Source organism: Thunnus albacares, chromosome 15, assembly GCF_914725855.1.
Source record: "Thunnus albacares chromosome 15, fThuAlb1.1, whole genome shotgun sequence".
Classification (NCBI taxonomy): domain Eukaryota; kingdom Metazoa; phylum Chordata; class Actinopteri; order Scombriformes; family Scombridae; genus Thunnus; species Thunnus albacares.
The window spans coordinates 16,062,945-16,072,486 of NC_058120.1; the positions used below are offsets into that span (position 1 = coordinate 16,062,945).

The following is a 9,542-nucleotide window of genomic DNA, read 5'->3' on the forward strand; positions in this document are numbered from 1 at the left end:
GCCATCATAAAAGGTAGGATTCATTGCAGGGCTGTTTTATTACACAGCATTGGTTTTAGTTAGGTGTAACTAATAAAAGTGCAAGGTGCATGCTACTTCATAACGCAGAAATAAACAGATAAAACAACTCATTAGTTTTGTTTGCCTGCACTGCCCCCTTGTGGTGATATTTGGCACTGCATGCTGTTTTCAATGCAAATTGTATGACACCAAAGACAAGGTTTCAAAACACCAGCCCATCTTTATTTACAAGTCCTTACATGACACAAACTAAACATACAGGCAAGTAGGTCCATCTGCAGATGCACAGTACTACACGACAGCCTACTACATGACACACCCACTTCACAGAGCAGCCGTCCTGTGTTGGTGAGGTTTAGGCATGAGGAGTGAGGGGGTTAGGGTAAGAATATCAGGGGGGAATTGTGTAGTGAAGTGTCTCATGTAGTCTGCAAGACTGCAGATAGACCCCTCTCCACACAGATGGTGTGCATGGTGGTGGGCTCAACCATACATGGAGATTCAAGGGTGAGAAACGTTCAAACTAGACAAGAGTAAAAAAAATCAAAACAAAGATAAGAAATTCTCTGTGGAAAATCCTCATCAGCTAAATTTTACACTATTATCAGGACTAGTGATGCAGTTGGTATTGTATGCTGTGTAAGGTTTGATATCTTTAGTACAGACATACAATGAATATATTTAACCGTGCGTATAGTATTTTTCTCAGCTGCTTATACTTGAGAGTTCTGTTTACATGAGGAAATTAATTATTGAGAAAATGACCAAAGACTTGTTGAGGGCAAATCCTAGCACGACAAAACATCAACTCCACCGCATACAGGGACACATAGATGGGCACATTCTTGTTCAATCCAAACACAACTTAATAGTAACTTTTCACACCGTAAAACTACACTAAAGGATTCCCCGTCAACATTACAGATGAAAAACAGAGTGGGAGTGACATGAGTGGACGTGAAAGACCTTTTTTTTTGTGAGGGGTTGTTTTGAACAAACATTCAGCAATACCACACACATAACTGGTTCTTAACATAGTCATCAATTGTATGTTCGTGCTAAAAAAATGTTAAATTGAGAATAGAGGGCACATTCAGGAAAAAAAAACAAGAGGGCAGGCAACAAGGGGTGGGTCAATTAAAACAAACCCGTGGCACTTGGAACTAATAAGGGAATAAAATCAGGCATTTGAGCAGGCAATAGATCTGTGGTAAGGCGTCAACAAGAATATTCATCATCATGACTCACACAAGCATTTTACCCAGAAAACTCTGTATACAGCATCACGTAAAAGCACTCTTACACATAGCTCAGTCGTCTTTGCCTTGACTAAAAATCAGCAATCTATCAGTCTTCAAAAGCTGCTCATGCTACTTGACCTCCACAAGCTTGTATCTGTTGTTGCCTTAACTAGAAAAACAAAAAAAATTTGGGTGCAGATTTCACTCACACACTTCAGAAAGTATTCTCACTTTGTCAAAAAAGTATTTCCAGAGATTTATACACCACACACTTCAGTCTTTAAACTATATCATCATCATGTCCATGCTCCTTTTAGACATCTTTTACACTTTGTTTCAAAAATCTGCATCCTGTAATTCAGTGACTGTCAATCTGTATGTTAATAACAAACAAGAGGACAGCTATAACATCAGCTTTGACAGGTAAGGTGGAGCAAGCAACATACATGATGCTTTGCATGTTTGCAAACTCAGTACTGTAATGCAAATCTTAATAGTTATTTTTCCCCATACACACACTGTGATAAGTTACAGTACTCTCTCTGCATGTACACTAGATCATTTTTCAGTTGTACATAATATATTTTCAAGTATGTTAGAGAACTTTATCCAACTGAAAAAACCAACAAAAAATGTTTACTTGCATCTCTTCTGGAAAATTAAAAAAAAAAAAAAGACTCAGGTGGGATTATTTTCATAGCAGGATGAATAAAATGCTCCTTAATTTAAGTCCAAAACTTTGTTATGATGGTTTAGATGTCAGCCCCTCCGGCGCCGTGCTATAACACAATGAATAATGTATCTTTAATCATAGCACCCCAGGCACAGATCAAGCTCCTGGACAGCAGTGGGACCAGTCTCTTGAGTCATTAATCAAAATAAATTTAAACACAAATGCCTTTTTCAAAGAGAAACAGACTGAATGCAATATGCGATGCAGTGCTGAAACTGATTATTGTTATGAAGAGCTGGCTGTCCCCCCCCCCCTCACGCTGCACCAGCACTGTGAAGTTCGCTTTTAGTTTTGGATGTCTGGGACAAAGTGTTTTTTTATTCTAACTCTGGCAGACAGCTATTGCCTTGGGTCTGAGGAGCAAGGTTGTGGTCCATGGGTACATATTCCACAGGCAAAGGCCTAAAAATAATGAGGGAGAGAAAAAAAAATAAACAACTAAGAACTCACAAGTAAGCTGAAACATTTTATCACAGAATACATTACCAATGAAAACATGCTTACATTTTTTAAACTCCCCTACTTTAGAGACATTCTCGTTATACAAAAAAAAAAAAACTTAAAGCATTAAAAAATGTAAACGCATGAACTGGCTGAATACAGGTTACACTACTTAAAATAATTCTACCAGCCATCCTGACTTACATGGAGCAGCAGGATCGGGTATTGATGATAAACACATGATCGGGCTACTTCCGTTTCACAGCAGCAGTATCTTCTTCCTTCAAGACAAACTTTTTCCTCAGAGCTTCTGAAATTAGAGTGGCGGAGTCTTCCTCTCTCAAGGACATACAGCCTCTGTTGTACCTGCAATAACAAATACATAAATACAACCTTTCTCTACATGGCGTAGGGATTATTCAAGGTGGTCCTAACACTATTTTAAATACATATAAGAATCCAATCATATAACAGAGGGACTGAAATGCCATGTTGATTTCTTACACAAATGTCCCTGCAGAAGCACATAATGAGAAAGACTTTTAAAGTGATCCTAATGTAACTTTTTCTAAACAGCAGCAACTTTGGTCACAAGTAGCAATTACAAAATAATGGAAAATACTCAAATATAGTGTAACAATAGCACAAGTAGAGAAGAGTCATAAAGACAGCGAATTAACACAATGTTGGTTACATAGTGTGTGTTTTTTGGTTTTTTTTGCTTTGTACTGTTTGTTGTTGTGTTATTGTATGTTTTGATTGTGGGGGACTACGGATGCAAATTAGCTTCGAGCTAACTCCGGTGCGATGCATCTTTAATGTTTAAAACTGCACACTGTCCCAACCAATAAATCAAATCAAATCAATAGCAATATCTATCTAAATTTGTGAACATTAGCCACCATAAGCTATTGGTCATACCAGATCAAATAAGGCTGTAGCAGCAAAATCTCTCAGTGTATTTAATTAATTAAGGAGGAGAAATATTGATTGTGGTTTCAACTTTTCCTTTGTAAAAGAATGAATGTGCTACTTGTGTGCCAGATGGTTTGTTACACAGAACCATCTGAAAGGTCGTCCTTGGAAACTGTTTGGAAAAGAGCAGGCACTTTCAAAAAAATACCTGGCAGGTTATTGGATGAACCATCTGTCTATTACCGTCTATCACCGTCTTAACTTGTGAGGCAGCTGGATTGGTGGTTCGGACACAAGTGCATAACTTTAAGCCTGACAAGATGGATTCTCGTGTGATCGTGTTATGTCATGATCTCACAAATCCAGCTACCTCGCAAGGTAAGCTTTTTTGTATGTACCTGTCTTTGCTCATCTTCATGCGGTTCATGTCCTTCAGGATGTCCATAACGTCAGCAAAGCTGGTGGACTTTGATAGCGACACCGTATCCTCCTCTGCCTCCCGGAAGTCCATGCTGGGCCTGTCCAGGTCAAAGGTCGCCGACGCCGTCATCGACACAGGCGGAAGAGGGTCGGGGACCAGCTCTGACACCACAGAGACTACGTCCTTCTCATCTTCCTCTTCCTCCTCCTCCTCCTCCTCTTCCTCCTCTGTGACATCACTGATGACAAAGGAGGCAGCAGCCGAGGCGGCTGGCTGGTAAGGCGCCGCCTCGAAAGGCGCCATGGAAAAGCTCATGCTTGTGTCATCGGGGGAGAGCAGATCAGGAGTCAGGGGGTTGGAGCCTGAAATGAAACGAGCAAAGAAGTGAGTGAGTCTCTAATTATTATTTAGTAAAGTTTGAGTGGGACAGTGAGACAAACCGGGCAGCTTAACATATCAAAAGAGAACAGAGTGCAAATGCCATTTCTATTTTTATCTTATTGTGAATTCAAAGCATGACTGTGGGCAGGCTACTGCCATGCTTCCTTAAAATGAATGGGAATAAAGTACATGTGAATATGTGGCACTTTCTCACGACATCCTGGTTGAAATGTTTAACAACTGAGGCCAACTCACCACTGCACAGCACAGATTATCTTAAGTCACTGACCTACAAACTGACGCCACGACATCTTAGTACCAAAGAGCTTTAGGAGAATCAGGGCATCTGACTTGGCAACAAAAGGATCACAGTCACACGAAGAAAGTCACTTTGTGGTGAAACACACTCGATGCTTGGAGCAATCCTACATTTGAGCTGCTCAAAGCAGCTGAGTTAATCAGTATAAATAAGAACAGTGCAGCAGTTCTCATGTGCCTGTGGTTTTATCACTATCCTCCCCATTTCAAAAGATCTCCAGATGACGCATGTACATTGATTCTTGCTTGGGTTACTTACCAGAATCATTTGCCACGATCTTTGCAATCTGTGCGCGGAGTCTGCTCAGCTCATCCTGCAGGGCAGTGGTGCGGTTCAGCGCCGTCACCCCAGGCTTCCTTAGCCCCTCTACCCTTTTACCCTCACGGCGGAAGTTGGGCACAGACGAGTTCCTGTGGAGCACCAAGAGAGGCGTAGGCCGCCACTCGTGTTTCAGAGGCCGAGTGTCACTCCTGCAAATAGAAGAGGTGATGATCAGTGTCATTAAACAATTAAAAAAGCAGCTTTTATCTTTTAAATCTTGATGGGGTGGAGTCCAGCTTTTGGCTTATGCTGCATGCCATTATATGGCTCTTTTTCCTTCTACCCAACGCCAAGAAAAAGTCCAAGTACTATTATCTATATTTAGTAGAAAAATATTTTAGGAACAGTTCAGTATAATGCAATCCAGTACAGTAGCACTACAATAAATCCTATCTTTGTGAAGTTTATAGTGTCTAACTTTCAGTGCAAACTAAAGCTACAAAAATCCCTATAGCCTCTCTGAGCCAGTATCAACAAAAGCAGAACTTAACAAAACCAGGATTTATTGCAGGACTGTTGCTGTTGGATTCTTTTAAGTATGCAAATGTTTACCTAATGGGTTGGAAACTGAGTCTGGTATAATGCACTTAGAGAGTAGTGACTTGGCACTATTCCATAACTTAAGTGTCTGTCTCTTTAGTGTCTGGCTCCATTACTCCACTAAATGACTGAATACTTACCGCACTCTGGCATATGTCTCTTCTTCATCTGCAACAATCCAGGCTATGTCTGCCAAGGTAGGAACCATTGGGCCATCCGTACGACGAAGAGAGGACAAGCCTGGCAGTTCCTAATGCATAAGGACACAAGTTAATGTTGTAAACACAAATATTAAGGAAATGTAGATAAAAAGGTGACATGCAGGACCTATGGGATATGATATGTACCTGGAAACATGCCCTTTGTGGAGCTTTGAGTGGAAGAGTAGAACCTATTCTTCTCACAACGCTACGGGTGGATCCGTGAGGCTTGTTCTGCCAGATAGGAATAACATCCTGCAAAACATATTTTAAAAATACACCGATAGTCTCTGCACAAAATATAATACATCCATCCCAGTGCTTGGTGCACACTTTCTACACAATGTGGGAGAATGGATAGACGGCAAACTTACTGTTTCTGTTTCCATTGTGATGGGTCAGTCTCATCCGCTGGAAAGTCGCACACCAATGCCTGGTGCTAGCAGTGGCTGAAGACAGAGCAGTTCAGTGAACAGATGCCACGTTAGTCTGACTGCAAACTCTTGGATATAAATTAGTGATTAATTAGAGCATCTGTTGAGAGAAACAAACAGAGGGATAACTTACACACATCATCATTTCATCCATTAACTTAAAACAAAGCTGTTAAGAAATGATTAGTTGGGTGACACGCGAGTGACTACAAACCTAATTTTGATATCTGGTCAACAAGTTAAGTTAGTTGTTGTTAAAGGATAGGTTCACAGTGTTTCAAGTCCATCTTAAAACAAGAGTCAAGTGCCCATATGAACCCTGAAAGGGGTCTTCCTTGCTGTAATTATTCCTCTTGTTCATACTGGCTATTAAAAGATCCCCTTCAAAGGGTCGAAATCCACAGTGTGTCCACACAGTTATTTTGTGCAAAAATGCATTTAAACGTTTATCTGAAGCTTATGAGGCTTCAGCAGTCTGAGTTAGTCATATAAAGAGGATATCTGCCACATTTACAGTCTTTTTAGCATCAAAGTCCCTCTTTGTGTTTCCTCAGACAGTGTTTCCCTGTTGAGCTGCGGTGAAAGTATATTAACAAAAAGAGGGTCTTTGGCCCTAAAAAGACTAATAAAAAGACTAAAGATATCTACCTGATTTGATTCATTTGCACAGCTGAAGAATCAAATTAGCTTCAGATAAACTTCTAAAAGACATTTTAGCACAGAAGGAGGCTTGTGGATTTTGTCCCCCATCACTTACATTCTAAGTGCATTATGAAGGGATCTTCTGATAGTCAGTATGAATAGGAGGAATGATTAAGGCAAGAAAAACCTCTTTCAGTATTCATCTAGGAACCTGACTGTTGTTTTAAGGCAGACTTGAAAAAGTATCACTTGGGATACTGCTTCTAAAGATTTTAATATTATCTGTGTTTTCGATATTTTGTGGAATTAAAAATATGACGTTACTGATCTGAGTAACATTATAGCTTTGGGAACTGCTAGCAGCTTGCAGTAGCCTATAATATTATCTATATTTAATTAGGTTACTGTGCAATCAAGATCTTCTTTCTAAGAGAGACTTGAGAACGGCAGAAAAAAAATACACAACAAAACATAGCTAGTTACACACTCCAACACATAGAAAAGCATCAGAAACAAACACAGAGATGCCTATAAAAGATAAAGGTCTAGACTTAACGAGCTAAAAGATCGAACGTAACATTAATTAATACATTGATCGAGTTAATTAGATCATGTTCATGTTGATAAACTGTGACATGATCAACATATCAAAGAGCACCGATAGGTTTAAAAACGCTCAATGCGAGCTACGTCTCAAATTTTAACATGCTAGCTGGGTTAATTACGTTACCGATAAGCTTTTTAAAAGAACCGTCACCGTCGTTGAAACAAAATGATGACCGTTAGAAAGATAGTTTTAGTACACCGATCACGGCTATTTAATTAGCCGGTAGCTAAAGGTATTACAACACAAACAGACAGTTAGCTTTAGCAGCACAAGCAACGGCCCCCTGGTTGACCCCCAACTGTACACTAGACCACCATTTCTAAATGTGTCTCGCTTATACTCACAAAGTGCATTGAACGCTTCATTAGTGCAACTTACGGCAGACTGAGGCTGTATCTTGGAAACATAAATCATTAAAATCGTTAGGAGAAGCTTCTTCTCCTCTTCGTCTTTCAGACTTGAGTTGTTGTCGTTCATGAGGCTAGGAAACCTGTGTCTCCTTTCCTGTGATCTGATTGGCTGGTTGCGACTAGCCTGTAACCCTAGATTTTCGAAAACTCTCGCGAGATTTGTAAGGAAGTAGTAGTTTTAACCTACATCACGTTTCAAGTGGTCATTTTAACCCAAACCATGATATTTCCCTAACCCTAACCGAGTGGTTTTTGGGCCTAAAACCTGACACAGCGTCGTCACTCATAAAACAGCTAAACAAGAATATTTGGAAGCGGCTCGCGAGAATTTTGTAAATCTCGGGTTACTATCTAGACACGATCTGATTGGCTGGAGTCTTTTTTTTTTTTTTTTTTACATCTTTATTTATAAGTCAGACAGGACAGGAAATTGACAAACACACTTCACATAGTCAAATTATAATTATAAGGGACAATATAACAAGATAGATCACATAACTAATGATAGAAATAAATAAATACATAGATAAATTAAATGTGCTTGTTTATATGTGTGTTTGTTTAGGTGTTGAGCCAGTTTTTTGTGCATTTCTATTATGGAGATTGTTATGAGATGCATAAAAGTTATTCATATCAACTGAAAAAATAAATTAAGCACATCGTTTTGGTTGGAGTCGCATGAGCTGCCTTTATCAGAACCTGTATAAGAGCGCCCCCAAGAGGTGGAGATTATCATTGCTGAATACAAGATGATCAGTGACACACAGCTTCTGAGAGGTGAGCTGTCACGATTTACTGCGGATAATATCTACCCTAAATTTATAATATTTTTGGAAAAGTTCCTGAATTTCACAGGAATTCTCGCTTACAGCTTGTATTATTTGTTATTGTGGCCATATTTTATAATCAAAAATGAAAATTTACATGCAAGAAGCCAAACTCTTCTGACTTGACAAATAAAATAATACATTTCTACCTATAGCTTAATGTATCAACAAACAAAAGCTGTTTAAACTTATAAAACCTGTAGGCTTTACAAGGTTTTCTTCTATTGTATTCCCCCTGGCATGTTTATGTCCAGCTCTGTTAAATTGCTGGCTTTTTGCTGTGTAATTGTTACATCTGCATCAATAAAGATTCTTGAAAAATGAATTCAAAAGGTAAAGACATGATAAAGAAACTAATAAATATTAATTACAGCTCGTTTAGAAATACAGGGGAAGCTACACTACATTTAAAAAAATCTGTTTAAATATCACCATATTTTATGAATAGTATAAAACATTTAAGCTGGTGGAGGTGGCGAGAGGGATTTTTTTTGATCCCTCAGCACCAAATATAAGATTCTGAACATAACTCTGTTTGTATTGGCAAGGCCTAAATTCCTCATCTTCTTTGGACTTTTTTTCTTTTTTGAATTGCCAAAAGATTCATTAACAAACATTAGAGAAAAGAAAAAACTGTAAACATCTGACAGAAATAACATGAGGGCCGCAATTAATGATTAATTTCATTATTGATTCATCTGCCAATTATTTCCTTGATTAATCAATTAATTGGTTGGTCTATAGAATGTCAGAAAATAGTGAAGATGGCCATTAAAAATTTCCAGAGTCAAAGGTGACGTCTTCACATGTCCAGTATTGTATGATAAACAGTCCAAAAAACAAATACATTTAGTTTGCTGATGTTTAACTAAGAAAAGCATTAAATCATCACATTTGAGAAGCTGAACACAGCAATGGGGCATTTTTGCTTAAAAAACGACTAAGGCGATTAATCGATTATTAAAATAGTTGCCGATTATATTTTTCTCTCGACTGACCAAAGGATAATACATCATTAATAGTAAAAATAAATAAATACCTTATCTTAAAATACAAGGGAAAATGAGTCCAGGGGATGAGAAAATACTT

General features: G+C 38.6%; 1 protein-coding gene across 3 annotated transcripts; it reads right to left on the reverse strand.

Annotated features, from left to right (window-relative positions):
* Nucleotides 1-221: 221 nt before the first annotated feature.
* Nucleotides 222-7,887, reverse strand: mtfr1l (mitochondrial fission regulator 1-like). 3 transcript variants are annotated; one of them, XM_044375176.1, is made up of 8 exons: nt 7,595-7,887; nt 5,908-6,067; nt 5,681-5,767; nt 5,474-5,583; nt 4,731-4,942; nt 3,750-4,134; nt 2,641-2,802; nt 222-2,397 (listed from the first exon to the last, which is right to left on the reverse strand). In XM_044375176.1, the coding sequence occupies exons 2-7, from the start codon at nt 5,920-5,922 to the stop codon at nt 2,685-2,687; spliced, it is 927 nt and encodes a 308-aa protein (XP_044231111.1). In that variant the 5' UTR covers nt 5,923-6,067; nt 7,595-7,887; the 3' UTR covers nt 222-2,397; nt 2,641-2,684. The 3 variants fall into 3 exon arrangements, with proteins under 3 accessions (XP_044231111.1, XP_044231108.1, XP_044231110.1); XM_044375173.1 differs by having other exon boundaries at nt 5,681-5,788; nt 7,595-7,882; XM_044375175.1 differs by having other exon boundaries at nt 5,681-5,788; nt 7,561-7,882.
* Between the last annotated feature and the right edge of the window lie 1,655 nt (nt 7,888-9,542).

Coding starts and splice junctions, on each gene's coding strand:
- mtfr1l (XM_044375173.1), bottom strand. Junction 5,584..5,680: donor CACAAAGGGCATGTTTCCAG/GTACATATCATA, acceptor CTTATGCATTAG/GAACTGCCAGGCTTGTCCTC. Junction 4,135..4,730: donor GATCGTGGCAAATGATTCTG/GTAAGTAACCCA, acceptor GTTTCATTTCAG/GCTCCAACCCCCTGACTCCT.